Source organism: Ochotona curzoniae, unplaced genomic scaffold (assembly GCF_017591425.1).
Source record: "Ochotona curzoniae isolate NIBS_2020 unplaced genomic scaffold, NIBS_Ocur_1.0 scaffold_3835, whole genome shotgun sequence".
NCBI classification, from domain to species: domain Eukaryota; kingdom Metazoa; phylum Chordata; class Mammalia; order Lagomorpha; family Ochotonidae; genus Ochotona; species Ochotona curzoniae.
The window spans coordinates 51,233-75,325 of record NW_024467114.1 but is presented as its reverse complement, the minus strand read 5'-3'; the positions used below and the strand labels follow the sequence as shown (position 1 = coordinate 75,325).

Genomic DNA, 24,093 nt, shown 5'->3' with positions numbered 1-24,093 from the left:
CGTGCCCCTCCCAGGTTGCTCTGTGCCTTCCTTGTCTTCCGAGGACTAATTCCCAGGGGCTTTGCCACAACACAACACTGTGTTGCACTGGGACAGCAGCAGCCGAGCAGAGGTGTATGAGTCCAGTGTCCTCCACAGAGACCTTGACGAGGCTCTGCTTGCTTGGGAAGTATCAGAGGAGTCTGCCTGGACAAGCCTGGAGCAAGCATCAGTGGGCAGGCTGCCGAGTGGAAGGCCCCTCTTCATGGGCAGCAGCCCTACTTGGCCTTCACCACCTGCTCATATGGGGGTGGGGGCGTGTTGCAATAGGAAGGAGGGGGTGGGTAGGCTGAGCTTCCCTGGGGTGAGCTGGGCTGGACCTGGAAGGCCATGGCCAAGGTGTTCCCGGCAGGAGTCATACCAGGTCCTCCGGGATCAGTGTAATAAGGTGGCCCCGGTGGCTGGACTCCTGAAACAGAGAATCCATGAGTGAGCAGAGAGAAAACCCTAACCCATGACACTTAATCTCTGTGGCTGCAAGGCAGTGGGTCAGGGGTCCCATCAGTCCCACGAGTTGTGTGCAAAGACCCAATTTCCACAGGGACAGGCAAAAGCAACAAGAAGTGCAGGCCTCAGGGGCCTGCTCGGCTGGAAGAGATTGTGTGTGTGTATACATGCAGAAGTGGACTGAGGATATGTTTGTGCTGAGGTGGATAAAGGATGTGTGCGTACATATAGAAGTGGGCCGTGTGTGTGTGTGTGTGTGTGTGTGTGTGTGTGTGTGTGTGTGTGTGGAGGTGGAGGTAGAGGTAAAGAATAGAAGCATATATGTCAGACATGTATGTCAGACTGGTACAGGTGTGTGTACTTGAGGTGGAGGCTAAGCCCTCATCCAATGAGTCCTGTGCAGCCTCCTGGGTACAAGTGGAAAAACAACCTGTGTTCCTGACATTCAGCCCACTCCACCACCCTCTGAGCCAATCTGCTGGTGACTTTTCTAAAATGAGGTCTCCACTGCCACATACTAGGATCCCAGTAATTAAGAAACAGAAGTTAAATGGACTATATTTATCCCTGACACCCCAGTAATTAGAGAGGGACAGGAAATGAATGGACTACATGTATCCCAGACCCTGAAGTGATGGGGAGACAGGAAGTGACACATACGCTGTGAAATATGCTGTACTAGCACTAATCGCAATAAACCTGTACAGGTGGCCTAAGTGGCCTTTTAGAACATTCTGCGGCAATGTCCTTGACAAATGTTTGCATGCAAAACACAGAGGAGTAGAGGGACAGGGAGGCTGACCTGTGCCAGGGTTCGGGGGCTGTCGTGTGTAGGACACATTGAATGCGGGTTCCTCAATCAGCGGTGGGGGGTACATGCGCCTCCGGATGAAAAAGCCGGCCCCACAGCAGAAGAGCACCCCCATCATGAGGAGGAACCTGGGAAAGCAGATTGGGGGAGGCAGGCTCAGAGCCAGTGGCCACCAGACAAGGGCCTTGGGAACTCTGGGACACATCAGGTCCAGGAGCGCAGGGTTTAGGGTGGCTGCAGGGCCAGGACATGAGAACCACCTCAACCTTTGTTGGAGGAAAGCAGGTGGCACCTGGCCAGTGACACCTGAACACTCAGAACTGCAGGCAGAACAAGGTCAGGCATGGTCTCAGAGACCCTCAGTCAGCCCCTGAGGCCCATGGCCAGGAGGGCATTTCCCTGGACTCAGGCCCAGCTGCCTCTCAGGACAGCTGTACAGAGTCCAGCTCAGTGCTGCACAAAGAGGCAGCTACCAGGCTTCCCAGCTCAACAGAGAAGAATTTCAGGCAGCACAAGTGACAGGCAGCCCTGGCTCCTCCTTGGAAGCGGGTGAGGGACTGGTGCAGCCACTTTCTGAAGGTGGCTTCTTCCTCCCAAGGATGTACCTACCCTGGCTGGAAGCTTGTGAAGGGAAATGAGTGCAGCCACAGAGCCGAGCAGCACGCACCTGCCCCAAGATGAAGGTGATGCCTCCAAACCCAGGACCACACAGGTAGGGGCTGGGAAGATGAGAAACAGGGCTGTAACTTACCAGAAATACCACAACCTCTGTATGGAGAGGGCACGTACGCAGCACCGGGAGCCGCAACAGTCCTCATAGGAACGGCATCTGTAGGAGAGAGAGCACTGAGGCATGGCCCTACACGCCAGGTCCAGAGACAACGGCAGAGATGGGCTGAGGCTTGTCACGCCCACACTGGTGACCCCAGAGGGGCTGAGATGCACAAATTCAGCGCCTCATTACACTGTGCCAGGTTGGCAGGTGGACTCCTGTATGGGGCACTGAGACAAGAGACCCAGCAATCTCCTGTGCTCAGTAAGCACCCTATCCTCTTGCATGGGGTTCATCAAGAACACCAGGGAACACACACCATCACCTTTTCCTAATGCTGTGACCCCTCAGTGCTGGCAGGGATGGGTTCCAGGCCCCCAAGATACCCCTGTTCCTGTTGAAAATGATGTGGTATCCCATGAAGTATACCCATCCTCCATATGCATCAACCTTAGATTACTCCTGACCCTAACAGTGCAAACACTAGGTAAGCTATTGGTATACTTGGTGACTGCACTGTCTGGTGAATAATGGCAAGAAGTGTACCTGTTCAGAACAGACACAACACTTCATTAATGTTGTTCATGGAATTAGGAGACAGCTGCCCTCAGCATGAGAACCCACAGCAATCATGTTCATTCCTGAAGAAAAGTTCACACTTGGGGGTCAGTGCTGTGATGCAGCACATTAAGCTGCTGCCTGTCATGCCAGTACCCCATATAAGACCCAGTTCGAGTCCCGGAACTCCACCTCTTCCAGCTTCCTGCCAATGCACCTGGGCAAGCAGCAGTATATGGCCCAAGAGCTTGGGGCCCTGCACTCATGTGGGACACCTAAGTGTACTTCCCGGCTCTTTGCAACCCTGGATGTTGCAGCCTTGAGGAGTAAACTAGCAGATGTAAATTCTCTCTCCCTGTCTGTCTCAGCATTTCTGCAACCACGCATTTCAAATAAAATAAATAAATCTTTAGAAAGCTCATATTTTGCGAAACTAAACAACAACAATAACAGCTTTTCAGGAAAATGGGTTTGGAGCATTCCACTCAAACCCTGTGCAACTTTGAACACACTGAGAAACAGTAAGCTAAGCAAGCTGCTTCCCACAGTTGGTGGAGATCTCAAAGCACATGTAAAACAAAAACAAAAAAGGGGAGAAAATTGTGCCTTAATTAGAGTGAGACTGGCAGGCACCAATATGGACCATAGAACAGAAAAATATAACCTGAGCTAATGGCCAGCAGGGCTGCAGGATGGTGATCACCTAGATTTTGCATGTGCAGCACATACATGCACACACACACAACGGCCATGGCTTCTCATCCTGCCCATGACTGTGCTAGAAAGTTTGGATGAACCAATGTAACTTTTGCTCCTATATACCAACCACCCAGAAGCTGATCTATGGGCCACATCACAGAATGCAGAGGCACTTAGACCACACCAGGGCCTGGTCTGGGCAGAATAGCACTGCTGGAAAAGAACCTGCTAGTCTGAATAGAGGTGGCCTTGAAACTGGAGTGGACAGCCCAATCTCCCACCTCTAAGTACTCCCCAGAGAAAGACAGGAACACAGGGTTAAGCCAATGGTGTAAATACTTACATGTAATATGTTGGATAAAGTCCTTCAAAATACCAGCAGTGTTTCTTAGCCTCTGAGCACTGTTAACACAAGCAAAGAAACGAAGTCAGAGCACAGAGCACACACTCAGCAGAGACCTCACAAACAGCAGGCAGGATCCACAACCCTTCCTCGTATCTTCTTACGTCTTAAAAGTTTGGTCAAAGGAAGCAGAATGTCTACTTTTCCAGAGCTTCACATCTTTAAATACACTGAGGGGCAGGCAGTGTGCCTGCACCCTGACCAACACCCCCATGTTCAATTCCCAGACCCAGTAGCCAATTCCAGCTTCCTGTTCTCACAGACCTGGAAGGATGTAATGATGCTTCAGTGGCTGAGCCTCTGCAACTGCAGCAAGAACTCCAGCCGGAGCACCTGCTGCCAGGTTTTCAGGCCCCTGATGCTGCAGGCATCTGGTAAATGAACCAAAAGATGGAAGTTCCCTTTCTTCTCTGTTTGCATCTGTCTGCCTCTCAAGTGAATTTTTTGATGTTAAAAAGAAAATGGATGGAAGTTCCTCCCTCCCTCTCCGTCCCTGTAACTCTGCCTCTCTAACAAACAAGTAATAAAATAAGTCTTACAAAAATTATATCCAGTAAAGAAAAATATTTAAAAATAGCCTTAGCATCTCATTAAAAAGGTAAATAAGATCACCCATTTATTAAAAATTTACAAGGCATGAATCATGTCAAAGTACTCTAAAAAGTTTGTAAGAAGGGCTGATGCTGTGGTATGGTGAGCAGAGCCGCCATTTGTAATGCCAGGATCCCAAAAGTGTCTTGGCTTCAGTCCCAGCTGCTGTCTTCCACTGCAACTCCCTGCTAATGCCTTGGGAAAGGAGATGACTAAGTGCCTGGGGCCCTGCACTGTTGTGGGAGATTGGTTCCGTTCTTGCCAGTGGGGCCCTTTTGGGGAATGAACTAACAGATGGAAGGCATCACTCTCTGAGGGAACAGAAGACACAGGAGTTTCCCCAGGAAATCCAGGGATTGGCCTGACAGAAGCAGAGCCCCAAGCCCAAGGGGCAAGGGCAGGGCTACAGAGAGGATAAGGAGTCAAGGTCACCAAGAGCTGGGCAGAAATGTTATGATGTGTCCAAAGAAGCCTTTTTCTAAGATAATGTGTAAGTAAAGTCCACACAACAGTTTGAGGTCTTGTCCAGAGCAGGAAGGGAGGTGGCCAGTCAGTTCTGTTCCTCCTACCACACTTCCAGAAGCACAGAGGGATTCCAAAGTGACCAGCCTTATTAGTAGAAAAGAGTTCATTTGGACCAGGCACATTCTTGCTCAATTCAAGAAATGAAATTCAGACAGTGCAAGAGATGTATGTATTTTAGTCAGAGCCATTTCAGGCCTCTGCCCCGTGATCCACTCCACTTCACCAGGCTCCTCTACTTCAGCTACTTCAGCTTCCTGTGGTGAATGAGAAACTAGGTCTTCCTTCCTTGAGACACCCAGTGCTTCTCTCCACCTCCTCTGAACAAGGCAGATCCAATTCAAGCTGCACACCATCTAGAATCTGTCCCCTGATACCACAGCCCAGGCCTGCAACATGAAGCCTCCTGCAGCCAGCACAGACACATGCAGGGAGGCTGCACACAGATGGCCTGGAAACAAATGCAGCCCCTACATCCATAGCAGCCCCTCCTTTGGAATCCCCCAATGCACAGAGCCCTGAGCCTCCACCTCGGACCCCCAGGGCAGTTTAGAAGAGTATCCCTTCCAGATGTGTCACTGCACAGTTTCTAGAACACTGCTTTTCAGATGAAGACACAAGAGCCTTAGGGGTGTCTTTCTTACCACAAAGTTTCCTGGAAGTGGCAAAATCAACCTCTCTCACACACAAATGCTGTACTGGGTACTCACTGAGCTCATCCCCAAGTTCCAGTGCTGTGGTGAGACTGCAATTCAGCAGGAAGGGATTGAGAGCCTGCCTGTTACAGGGTGGAAGCCTTGAGGTGGCACTGTTGAACCCCAAAACCTCATCTGCCCATGTGCAATGTGTGCACATGCATCCTTTAAAGCTATAAAAAGTGGTATGAGAAATTGGTGTTAAGGCACAGCAAGGTAGGCTACCCTCTGTGATATGGGCATCTCTGAGAGCTCCAGTTCAAGGTCCATCTGATCTGCTTCCAATCCAGCTCCCTGCTAATGTCCCAGGGAAGGCAGTAGAGATGGCCCAAGTTCTTGGGCTCCTCTCATCCCTGCAGGAGACTCACAAGGGGTTCCAGACTCCTAGCTTCAACATGGCTCAGCTTTGGGGAGTGAGCCAGTGGGAGACCTCTTTCTTTCTCTGTCACTACCTGCCACTTTGCCTTTCAAATACATAAAATAAAATTATAAAAATGAAAGGTGATATAAAAGCACTGAATTGCAGCTTTGGGGAAGGGAAGGAAATTTCAGTTTTCAGGGAAAGACTCATACAGTTTTCTCCAGTCATTTAAGATTTCTCTCCACACACATGAGCTCCATATGAACAGGGTAACACATGGCAGTGCCCCACACAGCACACACTACATACCACACAGCAACAAGAATGGAGACCCTGCAACTAACAGGAGATGATTTCCTGACACAGTGGTTAATAAAGCAAAGTAGCTGAAAGGCTACTTTGTAGTACATGTGGCTTTTAGTTTTTTTCAGGGAATTCCAGGAAATGGCAAGTAACAACTCATGGTTTTCTTCTGTGCAGGAGGTACAAGAAATAGGCATGAGAATGGATTTTTACAAATGCATCTTTAAATACAATCTGATATTTGAACAGAGTATCTTTCATATTCAAAAGAATGAAGTTAAAACAATTCCCAAAAATCCAACTTCTCTTCAGATTGAAAATATACCCTGGGGCTCAGTGCTGTGGCCTAGTGGCTAAAGTCCTCACTTTACATGAGCCAGGATCCCAAATGGGTGCCAATTCTAATCCCAGCAGCCCTGCCTCCCATCCAGCTCTCCGCTTGTGGCCTGGAAAAGCAGTTGAGGACTGCCAAAAGCCTTGGGACCCTGCACCCATGTGGGAGACCCAGAAGAGGATCTGGGCTCCTGGCTTTGGACCAGCGCAGCACCGACCGCTTCAGTCACTTGGGGAGTGAATCACTGGACGGAAGATCTCCCTCTCTGTCTCTCCTCTTCTCTGTATATATCTGACTTAGCAATAAAAAATAAATAAATATTTTTTTAAAAAAAAAGAAAGAAAGAAAATACACACTGGAGGAGCAAGACAGCAGTTGGGTCCCCAGTCACCCAGGACATCAGCCGCCGGGCACCTTTCTGCTCTCCTCTGACCTCCTGTATTTTCTGTCTGGCATTTTCTGGGAGATTCAGGAACTCCCTGAACCCAATGGCTGGAGACTCTTGCTCACAGTTATTTGCTAATGACCTTTTACCTTTTTTAGTAGGCCACGTGAAGCATATTTAGGAAACAGCAACCCCAGTGTGTTACATTATAAAAAATACCATTAAGACGTTATGGCTACATTTGAAACAGAAAAGAAACATCTGTTAAGCTACCTAACATTAAAGTATAGTTTCATTTCCCTGCTACTGAAATTACTGTAAGCTTGTCCAACAAAATGTTCCACCGCTTCCAACAGCTGCATCCCTGCAACAGCTTTCTTTATGCAGTGTCCACATCACAGCACTGCTTACACATCCCATAGCACGAAAGTTAGTGTCCATCTTCCCCACTGGACGGCAGGGTCATACATGTCGCTGACGTCTTGGTCCTCACTCCACAGCCACCTGCCAAATGAGGATGTGAGCATCCTAATCCTCTCTGATGCTGAGCCTTTGGACAGCAGTGCCAAGTCCGTGGCACACGGATCCAACAGGACAAGGCACCGTGCCAGGAATGCAGATTTGGTTTCACAGGGTAGAACCATTGGAAAACAACCAGGTTTGGATTGCTACAGCAAAGTGCACCAAGGAAGACATGCTGTGCCTCCCAAACCCAAGTCCAGCACAGACACCAGGATTCAGGGCAAAGACAGAGATCCAGAGCTGGGCTCATCCACAAAGGATATAGAAGGTGAAGAGGGGAACCTGCAGAGAACTCCCCAAAGCTGACGGGCTCACTCAAGGTGCATGGCCAACACAAAGGCAGAGAGAAGGTTCTGTGAACCTCCCACTGCAGGAAGCTCCTGAATCAGGGGCACAGACACCCCCAGAAGCAGCACAAAGAGAGGGACCAGAGAATGGTGATGCCACTTGCCAACCACATCACCAACTGACTTGGACTCGGTGTTTTTACTGCTGAGACAAAGAGGCTCTCTCCCTCATTTATTTTATTAAACTCTTTCAAAAAGAAAATGAGACTGAATATCCAAACTGCCCAGTCAGCTGGGAGCCTTCTTCACTGAAGCTCATCTCCAGGCAGCATCTCTGTCCCCCAGTATGAATCTGGAAGTGACCTCGTTCTCTGTACAGCTGATGTTCCGGGCTCATTTGTGATCACTGACCACCTAAGCAAAAGCAATGCTTTCACACCTCTTGAGAACAAAGCTTCTCAATACATACTGCCTTGTTTTGTTTCCAAAACATCCCCAAAGAGAACAAGCCTCTCTCCAAAACCTGTTCAAAATGAACATAACCTAAGAAGAAAAGCCAGATTCAGGATTTTGTTGCCCCACTAGCAAGTGAGCTTACTCTTCTTACAGAGACAAGGAGATACTGATAGTTGCTAGGAGAGGGCCCCTGTCCCTTGTTGCAGACCAGGCACCCAAGGCAGTGAGGGCGGCACACAGGATCTGGGCAAACAGCAGTCTCTCAGCATGCCCCAGTGTACAACACAAACAACAAAGCCAGCAGTCTGCGTCTAGAGATCAGAAGGGCTCATAACACAAGCTGCTAGCCAAGCAGGCCCGAGAAGCAGCTGCACTATCTATGATGTGAACTCAGGAGAAGCCCAGTGGTGATTATCCAAGGACAAGGACACCTGCAGGTCCAGCTAAGCCAGCCTAAACATAGCATCCACACTCAGCCAGGATGTAATAAGCACAGAAGCACAGATCCTTGCTGCTCACTGAGGTAATCCTCCAGTCACCATAGTAATCCTCACACTGACATAGTTTCCACGTCTGTGCTGAATGTGAAGCCCCAGGAGGCGGTAAAGCAAGGCAAGACACAGTCAGCTTTGGGGCATGTGGAGTGAATCACAGGGAAGGATCTCAGAGACCCCCTATAGCATGTAGATCCCAAATCTGTGTGGTAGGGAACTTCTGGAAAGGTTCCCCTGTGCAAAGGCCTCTCCCACAGGCCATAGTGACCTTCTGCTCAGGCCTCATTCCTTGCCCACGGACACCTTGTCTTCTGTTCTGCCTTGTGCCCTACCCAGTACCTCAAGTGAGCACCCCATGTGCAGCTGGGAAAGTTGGACCTGACCTCTGCCTGAATGAGCCCAGCTGTTACACCCATTTAAGGAGTAAGCAATGAATGAGAGCTCTCTCTCCTGCCTCTACCTTTCAAATGAAGAACAAACATGAATTAGAAGCTAAAATGCACACACGTATGCATGCACAAGTTCATTTTCCAAAAACACACTACGTACCAGGAAAGTGCCAAAGACTACACCAGCACACCCAGGATGCCCACTGTTCACATCCTTGTTCCTCTTCAGCACCCAGCAAGAAACTGAGGCTCCAAGCCCAGAAGCACCTCCCTCCCCTCAGTCTGACTCCAACACACTCAACTGCCCCTCCCCCTACCATCTCTGCCCAGGCCTTAGCACTCTTCTCACCAGCAGCTGCCATAGTGGGGGAACCTTTGCAACCCATCCATTCCACAGGTCTCCAGCCCCATCTCTGGACCCATCTCACACAAAATTTCTCTGGAACAGGAAATGCAACACAGGCTAATTTACTACAAACCAGAGATCTGCAAACATTACATTACCTGAAAAACCTCCTGGAAAGGGACATTAAAAGGTAATTTTGGTGCAAAAAAAAAGTTTTGAAATCCATGCATTGTTTCTTCACAAAACGCATTTTTCCCTGAGCTCCATACCACTTTGCCATCTGCAAACTTGGTGGCTGCTTCCTGCTTCTCTCCAACAAAGCAGCTCCCTCAGAGCAAGATTTCCTGGGACCTCCCAGCCTCCAAATCCCAAACAACAGCAAGCTCCTTAGATTAAGCCAGCACCATATCTGCACACCTCTGACACCCACAACATGATTAGGTTCTTTCCTAACTTAATGCTCAAATATTTTCTCAAGCTCTGAACAGTCTTTGCCGGATTACACCCAGGCCATATACACTGACCTAGCCACAACCCAAGCCTCACATGACCACATCCAGCTGAAATCCTGTAATCTAGGAGCCTTAATGATTTGATAAGTGCAATAATCCATCAACTCAAACGACACAGGAAGGTAGACAAGACATTTGCCCAAGAGATTCCACAGTACTGTGTGCAAAAGTGAAAGGCTACAAACTCTAACTCTGAGAGAGCAGCTTACAATGAGTCAGGCAGGCATTCACACAAAGGAATAAGACACTCTGCAACTCCAGGGAGAATTCCGGGGGCTTGAGCAGCTGAGAGGGAAACATCTCAAAAAACAAACAAGAAACCAGACACAGAACACTGTATATAACATGCATAGCTTTATGCAAAGATGAGCGTTGTAATAAAAAAAAAAACTCAGAAGGCTACACAGGAAACATCATCTACCTCTGCCAAGAGGGGTATGGGGAAGGGAGGCCCATTCCTTTAATCAAGTGCATGCTTTCACTTGCTTAAAAACTTAAAACCATCAATTAACTGCCTTAGCACACACGAAATTCCTGCAAGACTTAAGAATGGCATTTCAGTAAGCATTCACCCTTCACAAAATCCTGAATTCAGTGTCTCCCTTAAAACAAAGCCAATGAGCTATGAAACAACCAAATGTGCGGCTGAAAGGAGGACAAAGAAAGAATCTGAATATTTCACAACTGAATCATCACAGGCTCATCGCCTGACACAAACCATGGCCTGGATGGTGTTCATGTGCCACAGCTACCATGCCTGTACCATGGACAAACTCCACACACAGCTGCTGAATGGACAACACAGTAATTTCTGTGCGGTACAGACATTTTCATATGTATACATACGTGTATACTGGCTTTGCTATATTCTTTATTACATCATACATTGGTTCTTACACAATGCACCGATGCCTCACATACACATATACATGTGTGCATGTGTATACATGTGTGAGTGTATAGTGTAGCAATGTCACATATGTGTATACATGTGATACATATGCATCTATGAGCATGGCTGTGTACATGCATTATACATCTACATCATACATGGCTGTGTACATATTATATAATGAATTTACACAATAAGCATACACACATGTGCATGGTCATGTGCAAATTTATACCTATTTGTTATATAATGTATTTACACCACACAGAGATGTATATACATGCATGGTTGTTATATAATGTATGTGCAACCCATATTTTATATATATGTGCACATTTGTATTCATGAATTGATTATATAATGTATCTATGTCACACATGCACATACATTTACTAAATAGTATATTCACACCACAAGCATATTTGCATAGTTGTGTCCATGTATATATACATTACAGGGAGTATTATGTCGCACATATACACACGTGTGTGAGACTGCATGCATGTAAGTATGTTATATAATGGGTTTATATCACAAACGCTTGTGCATATTCATTGTATGTGATTCTGTGCCACATATCTACATGTGCACATGTGTGTATATATACCTACATGTACTATATGATGGATTTATACCACACATTTGCATATGTGCACATGGTTGCAGGAACATGCCTATCTGTACCATGTATTTATAATCACACAGATACACATGCATTTGCTATGTAACATATCTAGGTAACATACAGGCTCTATCTAACAGAATAGCTACAGAAAACACAAAGGAACAAAAATGCACCTCCAACTTCATTTGGAACTTAGGGCTCATTTTCTGTCAAAGCTATGATGTAAACGTTAGTACACTCTCTGGCTAAGTATCCCACATATTTTTGTTTAGCTCATAGATTGCCTCCCATGATTCTTGTGCTTGACTAGTACAGATTATTTGCAAAATCTTCCATCTGTGAGGTCCCCTCAGTGCACATGGGATGAGCCACACATTTTTTTTAAAAGATCTATTTATTTTTACTGGAAAGTCAGATATAAAGAGAGGAGAGACAGAGAGGAAGATCTTCCATCTACCAATTCACAGCCAGAAGCCAGGAGCCAGAAGCTTCCTCCAGGTTTCCCATGTGGGTGCAGGGTTCCAAGGCCCTGGGCTGTCTTCAACTGCTTTACCAGGCCACAAGCAGGAAGCTGGACGGGAAGCTGGGTCGCCGAGATTAGAACCGATGCCCATATGGGATCCCAGCACGTGTAAGGTGAGGACTTTTGCTGCTAGGCTACCACACCAGGCCAGAAAAGAGCCACAGTTTTAGTAAGTGTCCAGAACGCTGAAGCAGCCTGAAAGGAGAACTGTGTTTCCAATTAGACCTGCCACCCATCCAGGACCCATCAGAAACAAGGGTTAAACACACGTGGCCGAATGCCCCCATCAATGCAGACAGTACAAGAGCTGATGATGGACCCCTTGGCACTGGACCCCATGGAAACTATAATCTGAAGAGCAACTGCACAAGTGCCCAGGCTTCTAGCCCCACCAAGACACAGAAGAAGAGCTCACGACCCATTCACCAACAGGACACTATGGCACAGTAGACTACCCTTACACAGCTGGCTTTATTTCAGGTCTGCTTTAAAGCTTGAGGAATCTAAGGAAATCCCCAGAAATAAACACCAAGTTGAGATATAGGAAGATGTGGAGTGCCACCACAGGACCCTACCCGGGCCCATGCACATTCCAACATGGGTCCCCAGACCCGTCCGCCAGCACACCAGCCTCTGCCCACAAGATATCTTTAAAAAAATGTAGGCAACTATGCTGGCACACTGGTATAGTAAACACAAATTTGGCAATAACCAGGCCCAGGATGCCCATCAGTTATCAGTTGCTCTTCTCCCAGCAGTGTAACACTTGCAACTTAGGCAGTTGCCCATAGCTGGTGGAGATCCGGGGAGGTGCAGGTGCCTGGCCTGGTGATGAAGATGTGCCCCATAACAGCGTGCCTGTGCTCAACGTTCTGCTTAGCCTGAGCCCAGCTTCCTGCTGACAGGCCCTGAAAGGCAGCAGGCAACAGCTCAAGTAACTGTGACCCTTCCACACTCATGGGAGACCTGCATTCACAGTTCGCAGCCCCCGGACACTTCCAGTCACTCAGCTTGGCCGGGGACATCATGGGTATCACACACATCACACTGCAGCCTAAAATACGATGCAGAAGAGACAACACTGAGCCCTGGCCTCACTAGCAAAGCTGACAAAGACAGTTCTATTTTAGCATGGAGAAATTTAGCAAATTAACAGCACAATGGAGAGTCTCCAAAACAGAATGAATGAAGCAGAAGAATCTCAAAATTCAAAGATATTTCCTGTCACCAGGGGAAATAAATAAAAAGCTGGAAGCAGAGCTGGATCAAGCTAAAAAGCATTCAAGAATTGAAAAACACTATGAAAAAGCCAAATTAATAAGAGTTATGGGAGTCTCAGAAGGTACAAAAAAAAGCTGGGTTTAAAAATGTATTTAATGAAATAATAAGGGAAAATTTCCCTAATCTAGAGAAAGAATTGGGAAACAACATCCAGCATGGGCACAGAACTCCCAACAGTGTTGACTAAAAGCAATCTTCACCAAGACACATGATAATCAAGCTTTCTTCAATCGAACATTAGGAAAAGATCTTTAAACATGCACACGAAAAAAAAAATCAACTGACATATAAAGGAATGACAATTAAACTCACAGGAGACCTCTCAAAGGAAAAATGTACAGGCCAAAAGAGAATGGAGTAACATATTCCAGATTTTAAAAGCAAAAAAAATGTTGGCCCAGGATAATGTACCCAGCAAAACTTTCCTTTGTCTTTGAAAATGAAATAAAATTCTTTCACGGTAAAAAAAGAAAGTTAAAAAAAATGCCTCTTCCAAACTTGCCCTACAAATTATACTTAAAGATGTTCTCTTAACAGAGAAGAGGAATAGCACCCACCAAAACCAAAGGCAAATGCAAAGAACATCCCAGCAAAATAACAGAAGTCTAAATCAATGAACAACCCATTGCGAAAATGACAGGACCAAATTACCAGCCATTCATGTTAACTCTGAAGGCAAATGGCTTAAACTCATCAATCAAACATCATAGATTAATAGACTGGATTAAAGAACAAAACCCATCTATTTATTGCCTACAGGAGACCCATTTCTTCAACAAAGCTCAACAGAAACTATAGCTCACCAATTTTTATTTTTTTGTTACTTTCATCTCCTCAAAACACTTCCTTCTGATTAAATTCTTCAATGACTTATAGGTCATACAGTAGCATCATTTTGTTCTAGAAGGTTCTTAATTTTCTTTTACATTTCTTCAGTGACACACTAGTCATTCAGTAGCATGTTATTTAACTTTGTGGTATTGTTAAATTTCTTTTTTCTTCCTGTTGTTGATTTTGTTTTGTGACTTCTCATTTAAGGGGATGTATAGTAACTGCATAGTGGAGACTATCATATCTAGCAGCATGTTATTTAACTTCATGGTGTTTTAAATTTCTATTTTTCTTCCTATTGTTGATTTTGTATTGTGGCTTTTCACTTAAGGAGTTATACAGTAACTGTGAAATGGAGACTAGCATATCCAAATGTGAGGAGATAATGCAGCATGCATCTCTACTTCCAGACTGAAGGTCTCCCAATGAAATTGTTTACTATATCTTAACAATAGGATGCTAGACTCTGCCATTATTCATGCCTGCAAATGATGGACATATCACTGTGTATGAAGAACTGTACTATAGTAATAATACAGGGAAACTCAGTGAAGGGGGAGAGAATTGGGGATGGGATAAGGGAAATCCTAGGGCCTACGGAACTGTATCATAAAATGATAATAATGGTAAGAAGTAAAATTTTCTAAAAAGGGAAAAAATAAAAGACCACACATCTAACATAAAAATATGCAAGACAGAATATAGCTTCAAAAATTCATTTGTAGTACACAAAAATGTTGACAAACTCTGAGCCACAGGAAAAGATTCAGAAGCAAAAAGATTAAAGCAAATTAAAAAGAGATAAGGTCAAAAAACATAGTTTCTGGAAGAATGGTAAGGAAATGTGAATGTTTTGCTTATGCTGAAGGCAACAGAGAAATGCTGAGGTTGCCAAGATTTTATCTAAGGCATGCTGTAACTTTAAAAAGATCTAAGGTCACCAGCATGGGAGAGTATCAGGTGAATCCTCCTATGTGGATGCCAGCTTATGTCCCAGCTGATCCACTTCCGATTTAGTTCCCTGATTATTGTTCAGAAAGCATCAGCGAATGGCCTAAGCCCTTGAGACCCTGCACCCATGAGGGAGATGTGGAAAAAGCTACAGGCTCCTGGCTTTGGATTGGCTGAGCTCTGGCTGTTGTGAACCATCTGGGGGAGTGAACCAGCAGATGGATGACCTTCTCTCTCTATCTCTGTAAAATCTGCCTTTCAAATAAAAGTAGATAAATCTTTAAAAATAATTCTAAGGCCATGGGAACCTTGCTTTATTCACTCCCACTCACTGGACTTCTTTTCTGTGCAAACAGAGGAGGAATCAGTATCCATAACCTTCCACAAAGGAGATTCTACCAACCCTCACACACACTTTATCAACACTCCCTCATGTACATGCACCCACCCACAATCTCACACATCCCTTCACACATACACACGTCCTCCACACACTCACACTTCCTCACACACTGTCCGCTCACACTCTCTCCACACGCTTCCTAACTCTTCCTGACTGTTTAGGATGTGGTCACACTCTCCATAATGCTGCATGTCAGCTCCTGATGACATGGATACATATTACAAAACTCTGAGAAGGAGGCCACTCAGCTCTGCTCAGTTAATTAGAAGTCCAGGTGTTGCCTCTGCAGCTGCTGCCTCAGCTCAGCCATCCAAACAGCACCCTAGGGAGCACTGGGCTTCTTCCAACCTCTGTGCCTTTTGCCTCAGGCAGCAGTTAAGAGCTAGGAATGATGCTAATCACAACCCAAATTTCCTGTTTCTTCATAGTCAGTGATATGCTGGAAGGACAAGCCAGCACAGTTTTAAAGGTTTATCTTTTGTTTATTTGAATGACAGTCACGGAGAGAGGAGGAGACAAAGAATTTTCCATAAACTGGTTCATTTTTCAAAAAGCTGCAACAACCCAGGCGGGGCCAGGCTGAAGCCAGGCGCCTGGTGCATTATCTAGATCTTCCATATGGGTGCAGGGACCCAAACAGTGGGGCCATCTTCCACTGCTTTCCAATGTTCATTAGCAGAGAGGTGGATCAGAGACTGAGCAGCCAGGACTTGAACCAGGGACCATATGGGATGCTAACATTATAGGCTGAAACTTAACTTGTTATGCTACAACACCAACCTCACAGCACAGTTTTAAACAAAAGGGTAACTGGAACCATTCCTCTTCCTAGGTGAATTCTCTGGTGTGGTAGAAAATCTGGCACAGGAGCCTTGCTTACAAACAACCGATAACATTCATGATCTGTCAAATCCAGTCTGTGCCATGAGTTAAATTCCTGGTAGGGAACTTTCCAAAGAACTTCCAACAGCAGGAAGGCAATGTTCTTTTTATAGGCAAAGCAACTGTGTAAGAGACAATTAATTTGTTCAAAGATGATCAGGCATCACACTAACAAATGAAATTTCTGCCTTTAAAATGTCTGTTGGTGATGCACCTTATAAAAAGACCAGAGACTGGTACTGTGGCCCAAAAGATAAAGCCAGCACCTGTGATACCAGCATCCAATATGTTCACTGGTTTGGGTCCCATTTGTTCAGCTTCCCATCCAGCTCTCTGCTAATGTGCCTGGGGAAGTAACAAAAGATGGCTCAAGGGTTTGGGCCCCTGTCACCCAGATGGGAGAGCTGGAAGAAGCCATCTGAAAAGCCCGGCTGAAGTGCTTTGTTCCTGACTTCAGCACAGCCAGCCTCAGCCACTGCAGCCATGTTGAAGTTGTCCATCTCTTACCCATCTTTGTAACTCTGCCCTTCAAGTAAATAAATAAGTAAAACATTTTTTAAGTGGAAAAAAAACAAAGCAAAGCTTTCAAAATGCTTTGCAGCAAGATAAAACCACAGTAACTAGCTAAAATAAATCTAAACAGGATCTAATTTGAGGTACAACAAATAAGAATCAGTTCAAAAAGAGCTTCTATCAAAGTAATGTGAATTCTGCTAAAACTGAAGCAAGAACAAACATCAAAGTCATGCTGGACTTTGGGTGGAAGATTGGGAAAATCACTGATGTTTTATAAAAGGTTTGTGAGGGAATGTCCCAGAGAAATCACAAGTTTGCAAACAGCTAGCTCAGGCCTGGCATGATGGCTCAATTGGCTAATCCTTTCCTTGCAAGTGCCAAGATCCCATGTGGGCAACAGTTCATGTGCCAGTTGCTCCACTTCCCATCCAGCTCCCTGACTGTGGCTTGGGAAATCAGCAGAGGATAGCCCAAAGCTGTGGGACCCTGCACTCCTGTGGGAGGCCTGGAGGAAGCTTCTTACTTGAGACGGACTCAGCTCTGGCCACTCTAGCCATTTGGAAAGCATATCAAAGGACAAAAATATTTCTGTCTTTCCTTCTCTCCATAAAACTGCCTTTCCAATAAAAAAAAAAGAAAAACTAAAACAAATAAACAGCTAACTCATTTTCAGAAGAATTAGATAATGTTGAACATGAAGCCCACAGTTATGAACAGCCATATCAATTTGCGGGAAAAAAGTAATCTTGAAGAGGACCAAAGATCAACAGCATAAAAACAGCCACCACAATGGACATCTCAACTGGTTCAGTTTACCTATCTGTGAGAATTAAAGCAAACAAACTTTCTGCTCAATATGAGTAGATCAGCTATAGAGAAATATTGCTTGCAATGGAAATTTTACCCCAAGGTGTTTGTTTGAAAAAAGAATGAGAACAGAAGAGGAAACATGCCTGTATCCTTTATCCATGTGTTGTAAAGATGATGCAGCAGCTGCCAAGAGGTGGAAGTGACCTTGCCGAAGCAAGCACTGATCAGTCAAGAGTAAAGATCACAGCAACAGATTTTCTGAATGCTCAAGGTATTTTCCTTGCTAAATTTCCACAGGCCCAAAGATGCTATCTGCCTATTAAGAAAGTATTTTGAGAAAGTGAGCCAAACACACAGCCTTAACAGAGAAATGCCCAGGAGACTTCCCCCAGAGTCCTCCTTCAGCATCACAAATGCTCCTGCCTGTTCTGCCCCTCAAAGGAAACCCTTGGTCATCCAACTCCTTGTCCCTTGAACCGAGCACATCCCACAGTACATTATCTAGGTTTGATTTCCAGCTCTCACTTCCAACTCCAACTTCCTGCCAATGCAGACCCTGCGGGGCAGATATGATGTCTTGTATAATAGGGTTCCTGCTACCCACATGGGAAACCTTCAGCTCCAGGCCTGACAAACATGTGAGGGAATGAACCAATAGATGGGAGCTGTGTGCATGTACATGTGTGTGTATGTGTGTCTAAAACACACAAAGTAAGCAATTTCTTTGGTTAATATGAAAACATGGCGTTAATGACGTTAAATTCTCAGGCCCGGCAGTACTCTAGGGATGGTATAAATGGCTGGTGCCACCCCTTAAGTCTCTAACACATAATAGAACTTATGCTGAGAAACAAAGTTTACATTTTTATCTTTTCAGTCAATTTTCCCATGTCCTTTTTAAGCCTCTTCACTTGTACACAACAAATGCATGTCTTTACTGCCTTGTGGGCTTCACCGGCCTCTTTCTCTCTAACCCCAACAACATTCAGAAGAGTCTTTCTCACCTGATCCAACATACATATTGAAAGGCTTAAGGAGGCCAGATAAAGTTATAAGAAAAACAGTTATAACCAGTTCACAGTTCTCAATTTAGGTTCATGCAAAAGCAATCAACAATGTTGAGAGTCCTGGGTGGGTGAGCAGCAGCCCTGCTAAAATCCCATGGGAATCTCCTGGCAGGGGACCTGCATGCTGCTATCACCTCATCTGCACATCAACCAGCTCGGAACCAGGTCCTGGTTGGGACAGTCACATCTCAGCCACAGTTTCATAAAATTTTCATAACTGAGAATCTCAAAACTAGAACAAATAATGCTTAAAACTTGCTTTTTTTGTCTCTTGCCAAATGATGTTCATGCTATGGAATTCCAGCACATGTGTTAGTCCCTGGCTGCTGGGTTTTCAGAAATAAACCTTTTCAACCCTCCCACTCTGAGGAGTTTTTAGCATCTGAGTAACTTGTATTTGAATAAGACAAAACTTGTAGGTTTTCTTTTAGATGCTCCTAGAAAGTGAGTGCTGATGGGTAAATCTTGGCAGTTATAGTTGCACCAAGGCACCTGCTGACAGAATCTGGTAGCATGGATGTTGATCTGAAGTGCAGGAGTCTGTGCCCAGGTATCGGACAGGGCTGGGGCTTGGCCAGGGCTGTGCTGCCTTTTCTGTGTTATGCAGACCTATACAGGATAAATGGGGTTAGGGCAACTTCAGAAGGCTAGTGGTCCTTGGAAACCATTGACAATTACAAAAATACTTACGTTCATCTAATTGCCAACAGTTTGTAAAGTTGTTCACCTTGTGCCCCAGGAGACGACCACTATCTTTTCTACTACATGGAGGGCTGCAGTTTTGCCAAGCTAGCAGCTTGGTTCCAGGCAAGGGTCCAAAGACAGCAAGGCTGTTCCTTCAATGCACTCCTTTGTCACCTCTATGGGCACACTTGGTCTTAGCCAAAAGGCTGAGAGGCAATCCCTCTGCGGACAGCAGCAGTACCCGCATTAGTAAACTTCACACTACACATTTCTGGGCTTGGGCAAGGGCAGGTCCCTTTTCATAAAAGCTGGTTCAAATATGAGGGTATCTTGAGAACAATACACTCTGATGGACAGCCCCAGTCAGCGGCACACATTCCTGGCCTAGTTACTCTCCAGGCTCAACCACAGTTGGGCAGGAAACCTTTTCGTGATGATTTACTAAGGTGCTGCTGTGCCCAGCGAAGCCCACCAGGCCTTACTTCAGCCAGGACACAACTCAGTATCTTCACTTTTCAGAGATGATCATCTGTAGGACCACTGCCAGTTGACAGAAAAGACTCAAGGAACTTCTGAATTCCCGAAATGGGCTCTGGGGATCTCTAATTTATGAGCACTAAAGTCTGTGGTCTACCCACAGATTCTGTCACATTTGTGGCTCACCTGGGTCCCTGGGACCTAACCCCTGGTACAGAGTGTTTGGGGAATAAAGAGGCAAAACAGGGGCTCTCTCTAATTGGAAAATCTGGTGTTAAAAGGAAAAAATTTTTTATCCAGTAAGGAGCACTCAAGGAGTTCTCCTGGCCTGGGAGAGACAATGCTGTCAGCTACCTGTTCCTCCTTGCTGGGATACAGGATGGGGACAAGCCAGGGTTTTGGGACATCCTACTGAAGCCTGGTGTCCAGTGTACAACATCACAGTCTGAATTCTCAATCACAGCATCCTTCTAAGGACGGGCAACTGAGCTCTGCTGTTTGACCTACATCCAGGTGCATGCATGCCCCACTCCACCTCCATCCTTGGATAAACAAAGGGTACATTTCCCACTGTTCTCAGCCTAGGCTGAGGTAGCAGGCAAAGCGGGCATCAGGGTGAGGCACTGGTCTATAGCTTGGCGACCTGGGCTTACTTCTGAAACCCTCACACTCAGCTGCACGGAGACCACATTTCCCATCTAGGGTGACACTGTAAGACGATGCAGCGGTGATTCTTTGGGAAGTGCCAAGCACTCCTTGAATGTGCTGAAGAAAACCACTCAGTTGTATCTCTACCAGGTAAGCACACTTCCATACACAGAGGACAAGTCAGGAGGGAAGGAGACCACCCCCTCTCCACTTGAGGGCCCCTTCCCAGGACAGAAACCCTCCTGTGTCACCCTGGGAGGGCAGGAGTGGCACAGCCACTCCCAGAGGCCCTGTCATGCCACGGGTTTGTGATCACTGATCCTTCACTGACAGACCAACTCCAGCAGAACAGACATAAAGACGCCGTCCTGGCCTGGAGCAGCAAATCATTCAAACACCCCGTCCATTGTCTTCCTGTACTGAACCCTGGCCTGCTGTGCAAGACAGAGGCAGGACTTCAGACCAAACCAGTCTGATAAAACACATCCAGAGCTGGCAATTCAAAATTTTAAAAATCCAAATACAAAACGTCATGTAAAGGTTTAGGACAAAATTTCATTTCTGCACAACAGTCCTCCAGCAAGTCCTTTGAAATCAGCACGAGTTGGCCAATTCCGCCTTTTCAGTTCCTTCCAACCATACAGATGCGATCTGAAATCCCCAATTTGAGAATGAATTCCTGTGTAACAAAGCGACTGCTTGGCTCCGAACTGAGTCCCTAGACACATAGCACGCACTGCTGGCTCAAAATTGAATCCCAGGGCCTTGGGAAACCCACACAGACCCCCAGCCTGGGCTGCAGGAGTGTTCCAAGGACACTGGCCTAGGGGATGGAGACCAGCCGGGTGTGTCGAAGAGCACACACCTGTCCTCTGCTGCCAGCAGTGCTCACCTCTCCCCAGTCCTCCTCGGAATCACTCAAGGGATGTGACAGCCAAGGACTTAACAACCCGGACCAACCAGGTGCGTGTGAGCGGGGAGCCCCCGGAACCTGTACCCCCAGCTGCGGGAATTCCAAGGACAACAGGCGAGCTCCGCCGCCGCCCCCGGTTCTTTCTCTGACACCTGCGGGGAGACCCCCTAAGACCCTGAACGCAGGCATTTCCACTAGAAATCGCTGGAGAGAAACCCCCGGGCCAGAGAGGCCCTGGCCAGACCCGCGGCAGTCACTACCCTTCTGTTCGGGCAGCGAGGGCGCGCATCAGGCGCGGTTGCCCCTCCGCGAACGCAGTGGGGCCCGGCCTCCCGCGGGCGCCTGCAGCTCCACAGGGACCCCTCGCCCCAACAGCCCCTCCTGAAGCGTCCGCACCACCCCCAGGCCGGCCCTGCCCGGCTCTGGGACCGCAAGACCAGTCCCGAGGCTACCCGGGGAGGAGCGGGAACGCTGGAACCTTGGGTTCCCGGAGTCCCCACGGTTCCCACACCTGCTGCGGCCACTCGGGCGCGGCCTCAGGCTCCCTGGCGACGTCTCCTGGGTGGCCTCAGATTGGTGCGGCAAGCCCCTGGCCGCGGCGCCCCCGAACCCCCTACCTCTGCCAGCAGCACGAGCAGCAGCGCCGCGGTCCTCCGGCGCAGGCGGCCCATGGCTCCGCGTCCACCCCGGGCGGCCGGCGCCGGCGGGAGCGAGTGGGAGATCCCGCAGCCTCGCCGAGCTCCGCCCCCGCCCGTGCGCGCCCGACGCGCGCGTCCGCGAAGCCCAAGGGCTGGCCGGGGGCGGGCAGCGGGAGGAGGGCAGCGGGAGGAGGGCGGTGGCCACGGGCTGCGGAGACTCCTGCGGGCTGGGGCCCTGGGAGGCCGAAAGAGGTGGAGCTTCGCTGCCTGCAGGGCCTGGAGGGCTGACCACATAGGCCAAGGTACCCGGCACAGCACCTCCCACTAAGTGCTGACATTTGTTCCGTGATGTTTTAAGGATTGGGAGGGGGGTTATTTGTTTTTTATTTCAAAGACAGAATGAGAGAGACGGAGAGACAGAGAAGGCTTCTAGCCACTTGTTCACTCCCCAAATGACCATCTAAAGAGTTATGTGCATGGCCACCTGGAGTTTCATTGCTTCAAGCCTGTAGGAAGTAAGTCTAACCGGAAGGTTGCATATGCAGGCTCCAAAACAAAGAAATACAATAATCATGATTAGAGGCGCTAGGAAAAGTCCCCCGGAAGGGAGTGTCCCATAAAGAGGCAGACGGAAACTGAGAGGGCTGAAGAGTAATCAGAGGGGTGCTAAGGCCTGGCCAAGTAAATGTGAGGCCCAGACGAATCCATCTCTTTACTTGGAATACAGGTCATCTACTTCGCCTCTGTTATTCCAGTCCATTCAGAACAATGTAAAAGCTCAGACTGCCACATGGGTTCTAGGAATAGGTGTTCTTATATGTCCCCAAAGCATGCCTAAGTGTTCCTATGTCCCCACAGAAGGCCGAGGTGTTCTTACAGCAGGCTGAGGTGTTCCTGTGTGTCCCCAAAGCAAGCTGAGGTGTTCCCATATGTCCCTAGAGCATGCCTAGGTGTTCCCATATCTTGGAACAAGAAAGTAGATGGAGAAGCATGGAGACCCCACCTCGGGATCCTGGGAAGATTGTGGCAGGACGGGATGTTTCTCTGAACCTCAGAAAGGGGTTAGGGCCATTTAGTGTGTGCCATACCCTGTGCTTACTTGGGTTCTTGTGCTCTGGTTTTCACAGTTTTAAAGAACTGGACAGCAGTGAAGATGGATTATTATAACGCAACACTTGATTTTAATTGTAAATTTTCATGTTATTCCAGAAGAACTTGAGTCAACGTATGTAACCCGCTCGTGGTATTCCTCACTGAATGAATCGCAGCTTTTCCGGATGAATCTGTGCAGGATGCTGTTTGTGATCGTCTGGAATCAGTTTTTAAATATTTCCAAAGATTCAATTTAAAGAGGTGCCTCCAAGTTAAATTTTGTTTCATGTCCTAGTAATTGCAAACTCAGTATTTTTGTTACTGTGTTCAGTCTAATCGCTTGATTATTTTTTGCAAAGGAACCCAATATAGTGAGCGTCTTACCCTCACCGGTGTTTTACGTTGGGTAAACTATGTTAGCTCTTCCATTTTGTCAGTAAGCAGGAGCACAAGTGGAGTTCCTGTCCATTAGGTTGACTGTGAGAGCAGCCAGAGGAAGGCCTTCAAGTGGTGTTCTAGGTTTGTCTCTATTTTTTGTTTGTTTGTTTTATTTCAATGTAAGAAGATGTTTGGAAAAAGTAACTGCTTTATAATAAGTGTTGATTTTAGTTTTGTTTGAGTTTTCCACACAAATCATGACTATAGTGACAGATCTCACAGTTAGGCCAGCAGTTTCCTGTTATTAACATGTATCATGTGTATCAAGTGATCTAACATCTTAACATCCTTCCTCACAATTAATGACCAAATGTTGCTATGTTGTTATTACATGGAGCACACATTTTGTTCTCATTCTCCTATTTCTCACTTTCCTGTTAGGATCCCACACATTTAGTCACCCAGTCTTTCAAGGCTCTTTCTGGCTGGGCACTTTACTTGTTCTGATAATAGTGACAGTGCTGAGGAGGCTAGTCCTGCATTTTCTGGAATGTTC

General features: G+C 46.8%; 1 protein-coding gene across 1 annotated transcript; it reads right to left on the bottom strand.

Moving 5' to 3' along the window:
- Positions 1–22,100, bottom strand: VOPP1 (VOPP1 WW domain binding protein). Its single transcript, XM_040964491.1, has 5 exons — positions 22,047–22,100; positions 3,670–3,728; positions 2,049–2,126; positions 1,289–1,425; positions 1–448 (listed from the first exon to the last, which is right to left on the bottom strand). Exons 1-5 carry the CDS (start codon positions 22,098–22,100, stop codon positions 258–260), a joined length of 519 nt encoding a protein of 172 aa, XP_040820425.1. The 3' UTR covers positions 1–257.
- Between the last annotated feature and the right edge of the window lie 1,993 nt (positions 22,101–24,093).

Excerpts from the sequence above, each read along its gene's own strand:
- VOPP1 (XM_040964491.1), bottom strand. The coding sequence starts at position 22,100 with ATGGGCCGCCTGCGCCGGAGGACCGCGGCGCTGCTGCTCGTGCTGCTG. Across the intron at positions 1,426-2,048 it reads CAGAGGTTGTGGTATTTCTG|GTTCCTCCTCATGATGGGGG; the intron begins GTAAGTTACAGC and ends CTGCTTTCCCAG. Across the intron at positions 449-1,288 it reads GCCCCCGAACCCTGGCACAG|GAGTCCAGCCACCGGGGCCA; the intron begins GTCAGCCTCCCT and ends TCTCTGTTTCAG.